Consider the following 18270-nt stretch of genomic DNA (forward strand, 5'->3'; position numbering starts at 1 on the left):
TGTGGAGAGGGCTTCATCTAGCCCAAGGAGCATAAACAGCTCAGCACTGACTAGAGTGATGTCTATGATCCTTCATTTCTGTGCCCCGTGCTTGAAGAGTAGTGCACCCCCTTGCTCCATATTGCTGAATGTTTTTCTACGGTGCTGTAGGCTAACGTGCCCTGCCAGATGAGTGCCACCTGTAGCTGTGTCTTACCTTTCCATGCTTGCAGTTTGCCTTCAGGTTGCGAATTTGGCCAGGCTGATATGCAGAAGCTGGTGCCGAAGGAAGAGAAAGCAGCCCCCAATTCCACCCAGGGAGCCAAAAAAGCAGGTACGGGTGGGAAGCAGGTGTTCTGCATCTTCCAGATGGATCCTTATCCTGGACATATTGAATACTGTGGCATCTCTAGAGGAATTTTGATTTCATGGTACCTATGCAGTGCAACATGAGCATGGTTGTAGAAGATACGTTTTGTAGTCCAGTCCATACTGCATGTCAAAATATAAACATCCTCTAAGGCATACTCTGTGTGGTCATAAAACGCCTATGACATTTTACACATTATGGAACCATATTCAGGGCTACAAAACAGATGTCTTTAGCGGGGTGAGCAAAATTGACCGAACGAAGGGTATTGCATGCTGTAGCATCAGCATACTACTAATATTTCTGTGATTTCAAACTTCACTGTCTGAGGTGCAGTCAAAACTTTGGTGTATCAATTCAGGTTGCCCTGAAGGTTTTTGGTGGAAAACTACTAATTCAGGTGGCACCAGGGGGCTTTTAAGTTGTGTATGGGGTATGTGTGTGGGTAAATAAATAATAAAACTAGTGTGGCCCCTGGGGGAGTATGACCCTAACAACCCATTTAAGTTTGACAACCCTGCCCTTCCATGTGCCCTTCGTGGTCCAGTCCAGTTCCTGATTCTCTTGGCTCTAAAATACTTCACTTGGAATGACAATGTTGTAAGATGGGGGTTGCTGCCCTTTTTGAACCAGTGGGCACATTTGGAATTTGGAGGGTGCTGTGGATGCCAGTCACAAGATAGTTGCCATGGGTGTACGGTATAACACAAAATGTTTGCCACATCTGAAGGAGTAGGAGGGAAATATATAGATAAAAAAGACAGGACCACAGAATGACGTGAGCATGCCCCTCTCCAGTCAGTGTGGGAGGGAAGGCATCTAGATCCATCATTGGTGTCCTCGGTCACAGAAGCTCTTTGCATCTTTCCTCTGGTATCCAGTGACATGCACATGCTTAAGGGGGCATGTTCAGTGTTGGAGAGGCTGAATCAGTCACGGCAAACAGCCGCTCATAAGGAAGAGCAAGCCGTGTCTCGTGCATCGTGAATGTTTAAGGATTATTTACTGAGACCTTTTGTGGGTACCATAGGAGGTACCAGTGGACACACTGACATCTGCTGGCACCACATTGGTGGCCCCAATGTAAAAAAATAAATCCCTTTCCAAACTCCTAAACTTGACTAATAGAGCTACATTCTTCAGTGATTGCTTTACCCAGGACCTTTTGTCTGCACATTTGAATTTATGGACTCTCGGTACCTCCTAAGTTGAATTGTGGAAAATAGGCCGGCAGAACCAGGTTTCCAAGTGATCTTGACTTAGAACTGGAAGAATACAAGACTAGTAATTTAACATATTCTTCTTGCAGATGGTGAATCGGAAGCAGTGGCAGCTGGGAGCATGGAAGCCTCTGCTCAAGGCCTGCTAGAAGGAATTGGCCTGGATGGTGACACACTGGCACCAATGGAAACAGATGAGCCCAGTTCCTCTGATCCCAAGGGGAAGTCAAAGATCACTCCAGCCATGGCAGCTAGGATCAAACAGATCAAGCCCCTCTTGTCAGGTGAGAGCAGGAGAATATTGGGGGTGGTTAAGAAAAGAGACAAGAGCTTAAGCAGAATATAGCAGCTGGGAGTCAAAAATTCTTTGTACAGTGGTACCTCAGATTACATACATGATCCGTTCCGGGGTGCCATTTGCACCCCGAAAAGTCCATAACCCAAGTGTCCATTTTGCACATGCGCAGAAGCATGATATCACGCTTCTGCGCATGCGCGAACTGCACAGAATACTTCTGCGCATGCGCAGACCGCACGGACATGTGCAGCAGCGTCCACACAGTGAAATTCACTTCCGGGTTTGCAGGGTTCGTAACCCAAAAAAACACAACCTGAAGTGGACGTAACCCGAGGTACCACTGTATGCTATTTTGGTCCTTGTTTTCCTTTTCATACTGAATTACAAAGAGAAGCACCAGAATATGACATGTCCCTTCCCGTACTGAAGTTATAAGATGTGTTAGGTTTTGGGTACCCTTTTTAAGAAATAAATAAAAGTATGTCTCTGGAGCTACAAAATTGATTTCATGCTCTCACTGTGGACACTGATTCTCAGCCAGAGGAGCAAGAACAACTGTCGCAGACCTCCACACTGAGGTGGCAGTGGAAGCTACAGTGTACAAAACGATTCATGCTGCTCCTCAGAGAAGGAAGAGTGGGGTGGCGGTGATGGGGGACAGAGGCAGCAGTGTGCAGAAGAATGACTCAAGGCTTCAGTTGCCTCTACATGAATGCAGTTGTCTCTGGGAAACGAGAAATAAGAACTTGAGCTCTTAATGCAGGATAGCAAACATGACCTGACAGGCATTACTGAAACCTGGTGGGATGAGTCTCATGACTGAAATGTAGAAATTGAGGGGTACAACCTGCTCAAAAACAATAGATCAAACCGGATGTGGGGAGAGGCAGCATTATATGTAAGGGATGTGTACACTTGTGAAGAAATTCAGGACTTGGAGCATGGAAGGCAGGTTGAGAGTACATGGGTAAAAATTGTAGGGGAGGAAAACAACAGTGACCTTACTATGGGTGTCTTCTATAGACCTCTAAGCCGGACTGAGGACTTGGATAATGCATTCCTTGAGCAGGTTACCAAACATTCATAAAGGAGAGATACAGGGTACTTTGGAAGGAAGTGATCGTGTCCTCTTGGGTTTTATTATACACAGGCAAGGGAAAGCTGAGTGTAGTCAGACATGCACTCTGGACTTTAAGAAGGCTGATTTCAAAAAGCTTAAGGAACTACTGGGTGTCCAAGAGAAGGGAGTCCAAGATGGATGGCAGTTTTTTAAAGGTGAAATATTGAAGGCACAAAAGTATACAATTCCGGCAAGAAAGAAAAGTGGGAGGCACTTGAAGAAACCAGTGTGACTGCATAAGGAGTTTACAGATGAGCTGAGATGTAAGAATTAAACGTAAAAGTAATCAAAGAAAGGAGAAATCACAAAGGAGACGTATACACGAGTTGCTTGTAAAAGAGGTTAAAAATAATAGATTTCATTGGCTGTGTTTGAAGCAAGAGGAAGAACAAGCAAGTAGTATGTCTCTTGCGTGGAGAAGATGGAGAAATGCTATTGGATGACAGAGAGAAGGTGGAACTGTTCAACACCTACTGTGCCTCTGCACTCAAAAGGAAAGTAGTGCCCAACCAGGTGATAACAGAAGAAACAATGCAAGGAGGGAGCTGAAGCGCAAGATAGGAAAAAAAGGTAGTAAGGGAACACCTTGCTACCTTAAATGAATTCAGTTCTCCAGGACCTGATGAGCTGCACCCATCTTGTTGCCCTCCAGCTGTTGCTGGACTCCAGCTGCTATCACCCCTGACTATGCAAATGAGCTTGGAGGTGTACTCTCAGAGCTTTTGTCTATAATCTTTGAGAATTCTTGGACAACAGGTGAGGTCCCTGTGGACTGGTGGTGGGCAAATGTTCCCATCTTCTAAAAGCAGAAAAAAGAATACCCAAGTATCTACCGACAACTGAGCTTGATATTAGTAGCAGGAGAAGTCCTAGAACATGTGATTAAATAGTTGGTCTGTGAGCTCTTAAGAAAAGGATGCTGTGATTACTAAGACCCAGCATGGGTTTCTCAAAAACAAGTCCTGCCAGACGAATCTCAGAGAGAGTGAGAGAGAATGTTACAAGGTTGGTTGGTGGATCAGGGGAATGCGCAGGACATAGTGTATCTTGATTTCAGTGAGGCTTTTGATGTTTGCCATGGTATTCTTGCAGAAAAGCTGGTAAAATGTGGGCTGGATGAGGTAACTCTTAGGTGGGTTTGTAGCTGGTAACAGCTCCTCACCATCCTGGAAAAAAGCGGCATGCCACAGGGTTCTGTTTTGGGCCTGTGCTTCAACATCTTTATAAACAACTTGAATGAAGGAATTGGGGGGCTGCTCATCCAATTTGCAGATGACACCAAACTGAGAGGGGTAGCTAATGCTACGGAAGATAGAATCAGGATTCAAGATGATTAAGGGAAGTAATAGTCCTGCTCAATTCTGGCTTGGTCAGACCACACCTGGAATACTCTGTCCAGTTCTGGGCATCAAAATTTAATAAGGATATTGACAAGTTGAAACGTGTGCAGAGGAGGACAACCAGGAGATGATCAAGGGTCTGGAAACAAAGCCTTATGAGGAACGGTTGAGGGAGTTATGTATGTTTAGCTTAGAAAAGAGGAGATTGAGAGAAGATATAATAGCCATCTTCAAGTATCTAAAGGGCTGTCACATGAAAGATGGAGCAAGCTTGTTTTCTCCTGCTCTGGAGGGTGCAACCTAAACCAATGGCTCTCAGTTACAATAAATGAGATTCCTACTAAACATCAGGAAGAACTTTCTGACAGTAAGAGCTGTTCAACAGTGGAACAAACTCCTACAAGAGGTGGTGGACTGTTCTTCCTTTGAGGTTTTTAAGCAGAGGTTGGATACTCATCTCATTTATGATCTAGCTGAGATTCCTGCATTGTAGGGGGCTGGACTAGTTGAACCTCAGCATCCCATCCAGCTCTCCAGTTCTATGTTTTTATGACTTTATGGTTATCAGTAAAGCAGGAAATTGGAGATTATGCCAACACCAGGTGGAAAGTCCTCCGGTTCTAACACTACTTGCCGCTTCTTTATTTTGTTCTTTACCAAGTTCCTGCAAGAAAATTAGTTCTTCATTCTCTCTCTGTATCTCAGCTTCATCTAGGTTAGGCCGTGCCTTGGCTGAACTGTTTGGGTTGCTGGTCAAGCTGTGTGTGGGTTCTCCAGTAAGACAGCGCCGGAGCCACCATGCTGCTAGCACCACTACTGCTCCCACACCTGCTGCTCGCTCGACAGCATCAGCACTGACCAAACTACTCACAAAGGGGCTTTCCTGGCAGCCCCCACCATACACGCCCACCCCCCGCTTCCGGTGAGTCCTGTCTAATATAAGTTGATCTCAGGCTCCACAGTGTTTGCAGGAAGGAAGGAAATTTCAGTCTTGGATGCTTGTAGATACTCTTCCCGAGGTGCTGGGACTCAAAGAATACAGTATTTAATCTTACAGAATCATCAGCCTAACTATCTAAATCTATTTTTCTTCTAGGTTGACTTTTTTCATCTGTTCTGTGGGTTTCACCTCGCCAATGTTGTTTGATGAGCGGAAGTATCCCTACCACCTAATGCTGCAGAAATTTTTGTGCTCAGGGGGCCACAACGCACTCTTTGAGTAAGCATTTATCTACTGCACACCACTTTGTCTAGTGTAGAAGACTGAAAATTGGGTTTGAAAGTTTTGTAGTTTTATGTGCTGTAGTCAAAAAATGAGATTGAAAAACCTCTGTCATCCATTGTTTGCTCAATTACTTAACATAACATACATTGCTAATGACACTAATTGTGTGGCTGATGGAGGTGGTACAAGGAATATGTGAAAAGTAGTTTTCAAGTCAGTGGGAAGATCAATAAATGAGGCCCAAATGCTGGTGCATAACTTTGTGGGATCCTGTAGGAGAAACATTCAGGTCCAAATCCTTAGAGGTTGTGACACTATTTGTGTTCATCCCTTTTTCCTTTAGAACATTCAACTGGGCCCTTTCCATGGGTGGCAAAGTTCCTGTCGCTGAGGGCCTGGAACACCCAGACCTACCTGATGGCACAGGAGAGTTTCTGGATGCCTGGCTTATGCTGGTGGAGAAAATGGTGAATCCCACCACAGTGCTGGAATCTCCCCATTCATTGCCTGCCAAGCTGCCAGGTGGGCAGAACTACCTGCAGTTCAGTGCCCTGCGCTTCCTCGTGGTAACACAGAAGGTGAGCAGCCTCTCCAATCTAACTTATACTATTAGGTCTATAGGCACCATTATACCAGTATCTTGTGCAATGTGACTTGACTGTGGCAAGGACTCTCAAATCATTTATTTCATTTTATTGTTACAGTCTAATAAAGCTGACCTGTGTGGTGCTCTCGGTAGTCCTTACAGCAAACCTGTTCATCAAACGCTTTATAGAGTTCAAAATGCTATATAAATGCTAAATTATAAACATTTAATTCTGTTAAAACCCCTAGCCAGGGTTTTGTGTTGCACAATTCGCTGCAAACACAGAATTTGCTACTTAGTGCAGAATGCACCATACTGAAAAATCTCTTGCTCTTTTCTTTTTAAATGATTGCCCCCCTCCACACAGACACATATTTTGCCACCTTCTGCTCCAATAAATGTAACCTAAGCAGGACTAAGTTTTGCTATTTCTTTCTCCGTGGTGCAGGCAGCCTTCACTTGCATCAAGAACTTATGGAACCGGAAGCCACTGAAGGTGTATGGAGGACGCATGGCAGAGTCCATGTTGGCCATCCTGTGCCACATTCTGCGTGGAGAGCCTGTCATCCGTGAGCGCCTTGGGAAGGAGAAAGAAGGAGCACGCAGTGAGGAGGAGGCAGGGCAAGAGGAAGGTGGTGCCCGAAGGGAGCCCCAGGTCAACCAACAGCAGCTGCAGCAGGTAGAAGTTAACTTATTATTCCAACTTTCCACAAAATAGCACCCTCCCATCCAGAGATACTCCATCCAAACTGTGTCTTCCAAGACCGTCTCTTCAGTCTGCATTTCTGATCTTTTAAAAACCTGTGTCTCTCTCTTCAGTTGATGGATATGGGCTTTACACGGGAGCATGCCATGGAAGCTCTGCTGAATACCAGCACCATGGAACAAGCTACAGAGTATCTGCTGACCCATCCTCCTCCACTTATGGGTGGTGTTGTTAGGGTAAGGCCACTTAGCAGCTAAGACTAAGTAGCAGGGGAAGGGCATATTCCTGGGCTGCCACTCCCTCCAGCTTGATACTTCTGAAGGAAAATGTGTACTGCAAGCTAATTTAATGTAGTTGTGGTGGCCTTAGCCAGGAGGATTGTGTAAGCAGTGTACCCAAAGGGTAGGTCTCTTCCTAATTGAATTCTGTAATTTAGGCCTTGTAGACTGTTTGGAGAACTCTTTAGTTTCCCTTGCATTCATGGGGTTATTTCTGTGTTGTATGACAGGATCTGAGTATGTCTGAAGAAGATCAAATGATGAGGGCCATTGCTATGTCACTGGGACAAGACATCCCCATGGACCAAAGAGCTGAATCACCAGAGGTAAAGGCATCATAAGGGGATTCCATAAAGTGCTGGGGTGAAGGAATACTGGTGAAGTTCTTGGAAAGAAGTTGGGAGTGGGCTGGCATATGCATCCTGGAATTCAAAGGTTGCAGAAATGTGGTGAGAACCTGTGGTCGTGACAATGTAAATATCACAGACTCAGTTTTCTTTGATAATAATAGGACAGCTGCAAATAGCAGAGGAACCGTGCCTTATCCTTGAGGGAGGGAGGCAGGTGAGTCTGTGGTACTGTGAAAGCAATATTTATAACCAGCCGTTACTGCTTTCTAGGAAGCTGCTTGCCGAAAAGAGGAGGAAGAACGTAAGGCTAGGGAGAAGCAAGAGGAGGAGGAGGCAAAGTGTCTAGAGAAGTTCCAGGATGCCGAACCTCTGGAGCAAGAAGAGCTGCACAGCTTTACAGACACCATGCTTCCTGGCTGCTTCCACCTGTTGGATGAGCTGCCAGACACGGTGTACCGTGTCTGCGACCTCATCATGACTGCCATCAAACGCAATGGGGCTGACTACAGAGACATGATCCTCAAGCAAGTGGTGAATCAGGTGAGCGTATCTACCAAGACCACACAATCTCTTTACATTGGGAGGCATTCTTAACAATCCCCAGTCCATTTTATGCTATTCTTGCCCTGAACAAGACTGCATTATCCCAGTGCTCTGTTAGCCTAGGTGATTATCCAAGATCCTCTAGAACAGGAAAAGGCTTCTATAGGTACTTAAGTTCACCTGGATTCCAGGGACAATCTGGAAGACAGGCTGCAGGCATTGAGTTCAGTTAGACTAGAGCTTGGATTTGAGATCCTGGAAGATAATGATATCTGAATTGGGCCGCACGATGTGTGCTGGATGACAGGACTCCCAAGGACTGCTTAATGTATGATACACTAGGAAAAATTAAGAACCCAATTGAAAACTGCATGTTTTCCTCTTTGTGTACAAAGCAGGAAGCTCAGTTGGCCACAGAGGCTTTGAGGCAGATGTGTACACACATGTGTAACTCAGGTGTAATGGTACAGGCGACTCCCCATTTATGTAGCGGTTACGTTCCGAATCCCTGCACGTGTCACTGAAATTGCATAAAATGGGGAGTTGCCTGTCAGCTCAACAAAGCCCCGCTGATGTGTGTGGAAGAAGCTTCTTCCCTGTGCGTCAGCTGAGCATGTCAAGAAAACCCGCTGCCACTTTGGCTCATGTGAGCCAGAGGCACAGCGGGGCTTTCTGCCTGATGCTCAGGAAGGCACAGCAGCAGCCGCTTTCCCACACGTCATCTGTTAGCCAGGAGCCTCAGCAAAGCCCTGTTGCGCCTCTGGCTCACAAAGAGATCACCCCCAGAGTCCAAAAGACGTCCCCTTTGGGGAGGGTCTCCTCATGAGCTAGAGGCGCAGCAGGGCTTTGCTGAGGTTCATTAGGTATCTACCCCCACTTCCAGGTTTCTGGAGCCATGCATATGCACAGTCGCAAGTGAATTAAACACACGTAAATTGGGGGGGGGGGGGGAGAGATACCTGAATATACATGCTATACATCTTGAAACATAAGCATTTATCTCAGTGTGGAAAACTCTGTTTAAAGTGGCTGGGGGGGGCAGCGGGGAGATAATGTGGAACCCAAGGTATAACAAATTAACAAGAGCATGTCTCCAGGTAGAATTCATAGAGGTCAGTGTTTGATATGCTTAGGTCTAAATTTTAGAACAGTTAACTTCCTGTTGCCACCAGATGCCTGTAGGGCCTAGCATCATAGCATCTGAGCAAATACCTTAGTGCCATTGTGTTCTGGATGTTCTGTAATGGATTAAGACTACTGTCCAAGAAAGGCTATATTGCTGATAATCCACTCCATTCATAACATGCCCTTTCTTTGGCAGGTGTGGGAAGCCGCTGATGTCCTCATAAAAGCAGCTCTGCCCCTTACCACTAGCGACACCAAGACTGTCTCGGAGTGGATCAGCCAGATGGCTACTCTGCCACAGGCCTCCAACCTGGCCACACGCATCCTGCTGTTAACTTTACTCTTTGAGGTGAGTCCAAGGAAAGGGGAAGGAGATGTACCCACCCCCCACCAGTTACCCCATGTCTTTGTTCAACTGTTACCTGGGATGGGGTTGGAGGGTCAGGACTGGATTTTCAAGCCTTTGAGGTGATGGTTATCATGTTTTCCTATAGAATTTGGATTGCTCTTTACATATAACATTTATCTCATAGACCTCTCTTGCTGTTTCATTGCTTTAATCACTAGATGTTTCTCACTTCCCAAAGTCCAGGATATAGAGCATAAGGAATGTAATTATTTGATAGAGAGAGTGGACCTGATCACTCTAGTTCATGATACTTTGTCATTTAGGGTTTTCCATTGTAACTGCTTAGACATCTATATGTTAAGCAGTGTCTGTATGTGTTATATAACATTAACATTTATAAATTCATATTATTTCGTATTTGACGCTGAAATACTCCTTTTTTCAAGGATACAGAACTCTTTATATATATATATTTTAAAAAACAGCAACCACAAAATGCTCAACTTCAAATAACTTTGGTGAACACAGCTACAGATTGCATTCTACTAGGCCAGCCTTCCCCAACCTGATGCCTTCCAAATTCTCGCTGGTACTGATGGGAGCTGTTGCTAACATCTGGAGGGCACTTGGTTGAGGAATGCTGTATTACAGCATACAGTTGTGTGGGGTGGGGTAAATTTTACAGGACAATTGTGCTTTTCATTCATCATCATCATCAACTATTACTACTACTACCCTGCCCATCTGGCTGGGGTTCCCCAGCCACTGGGCGGCTTACAGTATATAAAAAAACAGTTTATTAAACTTTGGATAAAGAGGTTGATGTATGCTGTTAGATGTGAACTACGCTGAGGGCCTGTACACTTGAAAAGAAAATGCCTCACACTCCCCCTTCACTTGGCTCTAAAGTGAACTTTGAATGTAATGGTCAGTTTGTGCTCTGATCAGTCCCATCTGCTGCATGGTTGCCAACCTCTTTACCTTTGTATCCCTGCAGGAGCTTAAGTTGCCATGTGCTCGTGTTGTAGAATCTAGTGGCATCCTCAACGTTCTGATCAAACTGCTAGAAGTGGTGCAGCCCTGCCTGCAAGCTGCCAAGGAGCAAAAGGAAGTGCAGACACCAAAGTAAGCAACAAAACAGGATATAGGGTGGAGCTGGAAAGCCCCAAGCCAGGCTTCCCCACACTTTGATATACAGCACCTGGGTTTTGCTTCTGGACTTACTTGTCGGGAGAAGCTACCAGTTTTGTATTTGTACCTAATGAAATACATAATGGTTTAATAATGCTGGATGCAGTTATTAACCTGGAAAGAAATTGGGTATGCCTCGCTCGTTGAGTACAATGTGTTTTTTAAAGCTAGCTTTCCTGGTGGCCAGAAGGTCTTGCTACTGTTTTCTTGGCAGGGTTTTAGTCCTGAAAATGGCTGCAGTATCTTGGCTTAGGAACCCATGCAATATATTTTGTTGGATGCCTTAGCTGATGTAATTAACTTGCCTCCTGCAGGTGGATCACCCCAGTGCTGTTGCTGATTGACTTCTATGAGAAGACAGCTATCTCCTCCAAGAGGAGGGCCCAGATGAACAAGGTATGAGCTCAGGGTGGTGGTGTGGGAAATGCAAGCTATTATGAAGGGAACTGGAAGAAAGGATCCTGGCCACTGTGGAATTGTGAGTGTGCAAGGCAAATAAGCTGTGGCATTTGCAATACACACTGATACAGCCAGGCTGCAGTCTTTTATTAGAACTGGGAGCAAGTTCCATTGAACTTTATGGATCTCACTTCTGAATAGACATGGAGGTCTGCAAATGCTAAGAATCTGTATTCTTTCTCTCCAGTACCTCCAAGCCAATGGCAACAACTGGCGCTGGTTTGACGATCGCTCAGGCCGTTGGTGTAGCTATAGTGCAAGCAACAACAGCACCATCGACACAGCGTGGAAAGCAGGAGAGACTAGTGTTCGTTTCACTGCTGGCCGTCGACGCTATACTGTGCAATTCACTACAATGGTGCAGGTATAGGCGTTGGGAATGTCGTCATGGGTGTTCCCTGAGGTCATTGGGCACATGGGGTATGGTGGTCTTAACCTCCCTCTTGTTTCCTTAATCAGGTGAATGAGGAAACTGGGAACAGGCGTCCAGTAATGTTGACTTTGCTCAGGGTGCCCCGGCTCAGTAAGAGTATGAAAGAAGGCAATGGACAAGAGCTGGAGAGAACCTTGGAGGAAGGCAAGGAGGTCGAAAGCAAGCCAAAGGAGGAGAAAGCAAATGGTACTGAATAAGTAGTCTCATCCCTGGGTTACCTATAGAGTAGGAGACTGGAACTTGTAACCTCAGACCTATTTTATCTTCCCTCATCAGATAGCCCTGCTTCTACTGAGAGTCTCACCCTGGAGAAGGAAGCACCTTCAGAAGAGGCTAAACCATCAGAGATCCTCATCCAGGGCCTGACAGAGGAAATGGTTACTGTGTTGATCCGTGCCTGTGTCAGCATGTTGGGTGTTCCTGTGGAACCGGACACACTACACGCCACGTTGCGCCTCTGTCTGCGCCTCACCCGCCACCACAAATACGCCATGATGTTTGCAGAGCTCAAGAGTACACGCATGATCCTGGGTCTCACGCAGAGCTCTGGCTTCAACGGCTTCACGCCTCTTGTCACCCTTCTTTTCCGACACATAATCGAGGATCCCTGCACACTCCATCACACCATGGAGAAGGTATGGCTTGCTTCTGCTGACTTCACCATAGAGAAGGTAGAGCCTTAGAAGCTTTCTTCTGTATAGGTCTTGCACACTAAAGAGGAGCATATGCACACAGCACATGGAGAGTGTTGCTGCTTCAGTAATTGCTTGGGCTTCCTGAAATCTCCATTGACTTGTCCAGTAGAACTGGCTTTTTCAATTGCCGGTATGAATACACATTTATGTTTTTGTCCGTTTCAGGTTGTGCGCTCAGCAGCCACCAGTGGAGCAGGCAGCACAACTTCAGGTGTCGTGTCAGGCAGTTTGGGCTCTCGGGAGATCAACTACATTTTGCGAGTGCTGGGCCCAGCTGCTTGCCGCAATCCAGAGATCTTCACTGAGGTGGCCAATGGCTGCATTCGCATTGCCCTACCTGCTCCCCGTGGCTCTGGAACTGGTAAGTAATTCAGACCCCTGCTGGTTTTCCTACAGTGTCTGCGCTAATGCTTTGTGCCCATTTGCACAAGGATCTTCATCATAATTTGAGGTAGGAGGAGGTCTGGGTCAGGGATAGAAGAGAAGTATGAATCGTATAGTAATCTTGTGCCAAAATAAAAAGCAGCTGTAAAAATTGCAAAGCCCCTTCCCTCCTTAAGTTCCGGGTTCCTTTACCAGTGTTGGCTGCTCTAGTTTTTTTATTATTTCTCCTTTTGCTCCCCAAGCCTCTGATGACGAATTCGAGAACCTGCGGATCAAGGGCCCCAACGCTGTGCAGCTGGTAAAAACCACTCCAGTAAAGCCCTCACCGCTGCCTGTCATACCCGACACTATCAAGGACGTGATCTATGACATGCTGAATGCTCTGGCTGCCTACCATGCCCCTGACGAAGGTACATGACAGCCTGGGACAGGATGGATGGGAATTCTATGCATGGGGCAACCAAGGGCCTCTTTCTATTGAGGAGGACTTTATGTTGCCTGACGGAGCTCCCTTCTGATCAGTCCTTTTTATTAAAGCTGGAACCCAGTATTAACCATTTCACTTCCCATCCCCAAAAGAATAAAGAAATGCTTTTCTTTCAGCAAGTCTTCAGATCATGGAATTGGGTATAAGATAAACACCACACTAGCTTCTTGAAATAAACACTTTGAATGTGCCATGTATATATGTATAATAGTTCTCCGAAGAGACAGTGCCAATGGTGGTCATGGTTTCATTTTCCCTCTCCAGCAGACAAATCTGAACCCAAAGCAAGCAGTACTAACCAGGAGATGAGCCAGATCCTGCAAGAAATTGGAGATGATATGTACCAGCAGTATCGCTCTCTAACCCGTCAGGGCAGTGACTTTGACTCTCAGACCGGCTTTGGCATCAATGTGAGTCTGCCAGAAGCAAAAACCCAAACTCCACAGTAACATCAATTAACTGTCAAAATCATTGAGCCATTTTTTCTGCAGCAGTATCATAAATCCCATAGTATCTCATTTTGGGCTTTTTTTTTTTTTTTTTTGCTTTTGCTTTTTGAGGTTTTCAGTTGTTGGGGGTTGTGGACTTGTATCTGAAGAATTGTTTAGATGTTGACTGCTTCTCTGGTTTCTTATGGTTTGAGACCTCTGTGTATTCCACCTCTCTGTTGCTCCAAAGTTGCAAATGGCAGTGAAAACTGTAGTGCCTTGTCATGTGTGGAACTCTGTTGGTGGATTTTAGGCCATTCAGCACCATTTTGTTCATTGCCTTTGTTCTTCTCCTCTCTAGGCTCAGGTTTTTGCTGCTGATAGTGCAGCTGCTGAGACTCCCCAGTCTGGAACTCCCCAAGGAGATGGTAAGTCTCATCTTTGTTGATTAGACACAACAGTGTCTTAATGCCTCTCCGGGGGATCTCCCCTGAAGCTGTCCTGCGATTGGAAATACTAGTCTCTGATTAAAACAGACCCAAAATGACATTCCCCTGCTCAATCACTTCAAGTGTTGGGACGCCAGTCTCATTTCTCTTAGTTGTAAAGATGGGGCCCCTCAGTCTTTTTCCTGAAAGTGAGATCAAACCCCATCTGCCATACTGGAACCATGTGTCTCCTGAAACTTTGTTGGGGGGAGAGGCAGGGAGCAGTTATTTCACTGGTTCTCCTTTTCCCTTGTGTCCTACAGCCTCCACTCCTGAAGAATCAAGAGAAAACAAGAAGGATAAGGAGGGTGATAAAGCAGCAGAGGAGAACAAGCAGAAGGCTAAGGGAAGCAAGCCACTTATGCCTACATCCACCATCTTGAGGCTGCTGGCAGAGCTTGTGCGCTCATATGTTGGCATTGCCACCTTAATTGCCAACTACAACTATACTGTGGGCCAGTCTGAGCTGATAAAGGAGGTGAGAAGCCCTGGAAGAACAAAACAAACCTAAGGAACTGTGGATTAGGAGTGGGGTAAATGCAGAATAAGACTTGCGGCCAGCACTGATAGGTTCCAGAGAAGAGGAGTGAGTTTGGGTAGACTGCTTGGGAGGAGGGGTTGCTGATGAAAGAAGATGACTAGGCCATCCTGGCCTGCTCTCGCTACTATCTTTCATTTTGTCTTTTCAGGAATGTAGCGTGTTGGCCTTTGTGCTGGACCATTTGCTCCCTCACACCCAGAATGCAGAAGACAAAGATACACCAGCCTTGGCGCGCCTCTTCCTAGCCAGCTTGGCTGCAGCAGGTAGTGGCACAGATGCCCAGGTGGCCCTGGTGAATGAGGTGAAGGCAGCCCTGGGTCGGGCACTGGCCATGACAGAGAGTACTGAAAAGCATGCCAGGTGAGCTGGAAGATGTTGGGGATTGATTAGCACTTGAGAAGAGGATGTTGTATTACAACTCTCCTGCAATAGGTTCTTGTAGCTTTTCAGCCCAGGTGTTCGTGGTTTTCAGTAGGTCCCCAGCAAAGGTCTTGACTAAACCATGTTTCTTTTTAGTAGTACAGTCGTACCTTGGAAGTTGAACGGAATCCATTCTGGAAGTCCGTTCGACTTCCAAAATGTTTGGAAACCAAAGCACAGCTTCTGATTGACTGCAGGAAGCTCCTGCAGCCAATTAGAAGCCCCGTTGGGTGTTCGGGTTCCAAAGAAGGCTCGCAAACCGGAACACTCACTTCCGGGTTTATGGTGTTCGGGAACCAAAACTTCTGAGTACCAAGGAGTTTGGGATCCAAGGTACAACTCTATAAAATTTTCAGGTGCAGTATTTCGTAAATCAGGAATGGGGAACTTCTGGCCTGCCAGAAGTTGTTGGACACTAGCTCCCATCAGTCCCAGCCAGCATCACTAATGGCAGGGAAGATGGGAGCTATAGGCCAAGAATATCTGGAGGGTCACAGGTTCTCCGTCACTTTACTAAATTAGAATACTTGCTGCAGGAAAACAGATTCTTCCTGTTACAGGGATTGGGGGGCAGGGTATTGCAGGATTTGCTAACCATGACACTGTTCTGGAAGTAAAAAATTTCACTTTCCGCTTTGACACTCTCTAGGCTGCAAGCTGTCATGTGCATCATCAGCACCATTATGGAATCATGCCCATCCACCTCTAGCTTCTACAGCAATGCCACAGCAAAGACCCAGCATAATGGCATGAACAACATCATCCGCCTCTTCCTCAAGAAGGGGTTGGTCAATGACCTGGCCAGGGTGCCTCACAGTCTTGATCTGTCCAGGTATGTGGCTTACTTAACCGCAAGGAGATGGAGCGGAGCCTCCTTCATGATCAGGGATGATGTTGAACAGTTGGTGTAGGGGACAAGTACAAGACCAAATGTAGAAGACAGATACAATCCCTTCCACTAAGATTTGGCCTTAGAAAGTTTTTTTCCCTATCTCTAGAACATAATTGAATTGCCATATTGAGAGAGCAGGCAGAATCATGACATCTTCCTACTAGAGGTTTCTCTTCGTTCTACCCCAGCTAAGGTTAGCTTTGCTATTAAGACCTTTGTTCACAGTCTGGGAACTCATATTGGCACGTGTTTTTCCTCCAAGTCCCAACATGGCCAACACAGTAAATGCAGCCCTGAAACCCTTGGAAACCTTATCACGAATTGTCAATCAGCCTAGCAGTCTCTTCGGTAGCAAAAGTGCCTCGAGCAAGAGCAAGGCGGAGCAGGATGCTCAGGGAGCAGCACAAGATGCCAACAGTGGCCAACAAGATGCAGGTATGCCATCCTCAGCATCCATTGTTTATGGGTCACGTACCTCTTCTCTGTGATTTTTCATCAACCTGTTCCACAATAAGATCCACATCTGCCATCCCCTCCTTTCCTTGGCCTGGAATTTTTCTGGCTTCCATTATGAGTCTCCATTAGTCTGGCTGCCACTTAAGCTAATTCAAGGATGACTTGAGAGGGTAATATTGAGACCTTGACTTACAGGGGAGAGCGGGGAAGCAGAGGCCCCGGAGGAGGACCATGATGTTGCCCAAGCAGAAGTGGCAGATGGTGACATCATGGATGGTGAAACGGAGAGCGATGCTGTGGTGATTGCTGGACAGCCTGAGGTGCTGAGTACACAGGAGATGCAGGTATTGATGCTGGCTTGTGGGGACCCTGCCTGTATTGCATGCAGGAAGTGGCCACAGGTTTTAAGGCATGGGATGTTGGTGACATATAGCTGCTTGTGTTGCTTAAAGTTACAATTTATTTAGGGCTGTATGCAGAGGAATGTGCAAATGAAGACTTTTGTTGACCACAGCTTTGCTCTGAGATTACAGTCTGGATAGCTGCACAAACTGAAATGACCCTTTGCTTGCTTAATTTAGATTGTGATAACGAGGCTGGGGTGCCTGTCATATATAGCATTTGACTTGGGTAGAGCACAAATCAGACCTGTTTCAGAAGTCAGGGTGATGCAGCTTGTTTTACGGTTTTGAGACTTGATTGTAAAGAACTGGAGATCACCAGTGTGTTTGTCTGTACCATCTTCTAGGTGGAAAATGAGCTTGAGGACCTGATTGATGAGCTTTTAGAGCAGGATGGTGGCTCAGGGAATAGTACAATAATAGGTGAGTACAAAGCCCCAACACTTTGCCTCAGAACTTTCCTTCAGGATCTCTGAAATCTCTGCCTTTCCCCCCTCCTTGTGGCTCTGAGGGAACCAAACACATTTTTTTTGCTTTGCTGTAGAGAATCCTACCTCATATGAAGTGACCACTCCAGGTAGAGATCATCTACTGTTCTCTGTTCCTCCTCCCTGCAGCTCTTCTTTACCACACAGCATGAGTGCTGTATCAGACATATGCCCGTGTTGCTTTTTCTCCCATTAGAGAGATAATCTATTCCTATACAATTCTTGGTGGGTGGGGTGACTTCTGAGAGGCAAGAGGCTTGTCATGGTAGCTTCATAACTGCCAAGAAAATCGCCATCTGTATGTGGAAAGCAGCATCACATCAGGACCATAACGGGCACTCAAAGATAAATGGCCATCAAGTTTAGGGACTGCCCAGAAGGTCCTCTAAAGGGAGAGGGTTGTTTGCTCATAACTTTGCTAAGCCCTATACACCTCCTTTATGTCCTTCAGTGGGCCGAAGTGGAGAGGATGAGTCTCAGGAGGATGTGTTGATGGATGAGGCACCTTCCAATCTCAGCCAGGCTTCCACATTACAGGCCAACAGGGAAGGTGAGGCATTGCCTAAGATGTTACATGGAGTCAGTAGAAGTGCCTATAGTCCCTGGAGGGGGAGGGGGAGGGGGAGGGTAAGTGCAAGAGAAGGGTGAACTAGCATGATGCAGAAGGATTGTTATAGGCTTGTGCTCTCGTAAAGAGAAGCGGGAGGAGGGGGAGGTTTCCGAGACCTGGCTTTGTGAGGTTTTGCCTGTCTGGCAAGAGGCGTTTGAAGATAGAACTTGCCAGAAAGGTAACTGGGAGAATCTTCGCTTAACCTGCAGGGGCCAACTCACCATAGCTACACTCTCTAACCTTCTCTAGATTCTATGAATATTCTGGATCCTGAAGATGAAGAGGAGCACACACAGGAGGAAGACAGCAGTGGCAGCAATGAGGATGAAGATGATAGTCAGGATGAAGAGGAAGAAGAGGAGGAGGAAGATGAAGATGACCAGGTAAGGGCATTGAAGGAAAGGCAAT

General features: G+C 46.2%; 1 protein-coding gene across 13 annotated transcripts in view; it reads left to right on the forward strand.

Moving 5' to 3' along the window:
• The window catches only part of HUWE1 (HECT, UBA and WWE domain containing E3 ubiquitin protein ligase 1), a 95418-nt gene that overhangs the window by 49521 nt on the left and 27627 nt on the right, over positions 1-18270 (forward strand). For 7 of the 13 annotated variants that reach the window (XM_033173649.1, XM_033173647.1, XM_033173654.1 and 4 more), the window contains 27 exons: positions 213-313; positions 1659-1853; positions 5033-5249; positions 5424-5546; positions 5896-6130; positions 6587-6817; positions 6958-7080; positions 7353-7448; positions 7743-8012; positions 9337-9489; positions 10487-10614; positions 10995-11076; positions 11327-11503; positions 11599-11758; positions 11849-12207; positions 12433-12628; positions 12885-13061; positions 13403-13548; positions 13928-13994; positions 14318-14532; positions 14744-14955; positions 15665-15847; positions 16170-16342; positions 16559-16707; positions 17112-17187; positions 17704-17802; positions 18112-18245. In XM_033173649.1, coding sequence (XP_033029540.1) covers positions 213-313; positions 1659-1853; positions 5033-5249; positions 5424-5546; positions 5896-6130; positions 6587-6817; positions 6958-7080; positions 7353-7448; positions 7743-8012; positions 9337-9489; positions 10487-10614; positions 10995-11076; positions 11327-11503; positions 11599-11758; positions 11849-12207; positions 12433-12628; positions 12885-13061; positions 13403-13548; positions 13928-13994; positions 14318-14532; positions 14744-14955; positions 15665-15847; positions 16170-16342; positions 16559-16707; positions 17112-17187; positions 17704-17802; positions 18112-18245 — 4477 coding nt within the window. The remainder of the gene's footprint in view (positions 1-212; positions 314-1658; positions 1854-5032; positions 5250-5423; positions 5547-5895; positions 6131-6586; positions 6818-6957; positions 7081-7352; positions 7449-7742; positions 8013-9336; positions 9490-10486; positions 10615-10994; positions 11077-11326; positions 11504-11598; positions 11759-11848; positions 12208-12432; positions 12629-12884; positions 13062-13402; positions 13549-13927; positions 13995-14317; positions 14533-14743; positions 14956-15664; positions 15848-16169; positions 16343-16558; positions 16708-17111; positions 17188-17703; positions 17803-18111; positions 18246-18270) is intronic. The other 6 variants (XM_033173651.1, XM_033173655.1, XM_033173659.1 and 3 more) reach the window with 4 other exon arrangements.

Source organism: Lacerta agilis, chromosome 16, assembly GCF_009819535.1.
Source record: "Lacerta agilis isolate rLacAgi1 chromosome 16, rLacAgi1.pri, whole genome shotgun sequence".
Taxonomy (NCBI): domain Eukaryota; kingdom Metazoa; phylum Chordata; class Lepidosauria; order Squamata; family Lacertidae; genus Lacerta; species Lacerta agilis.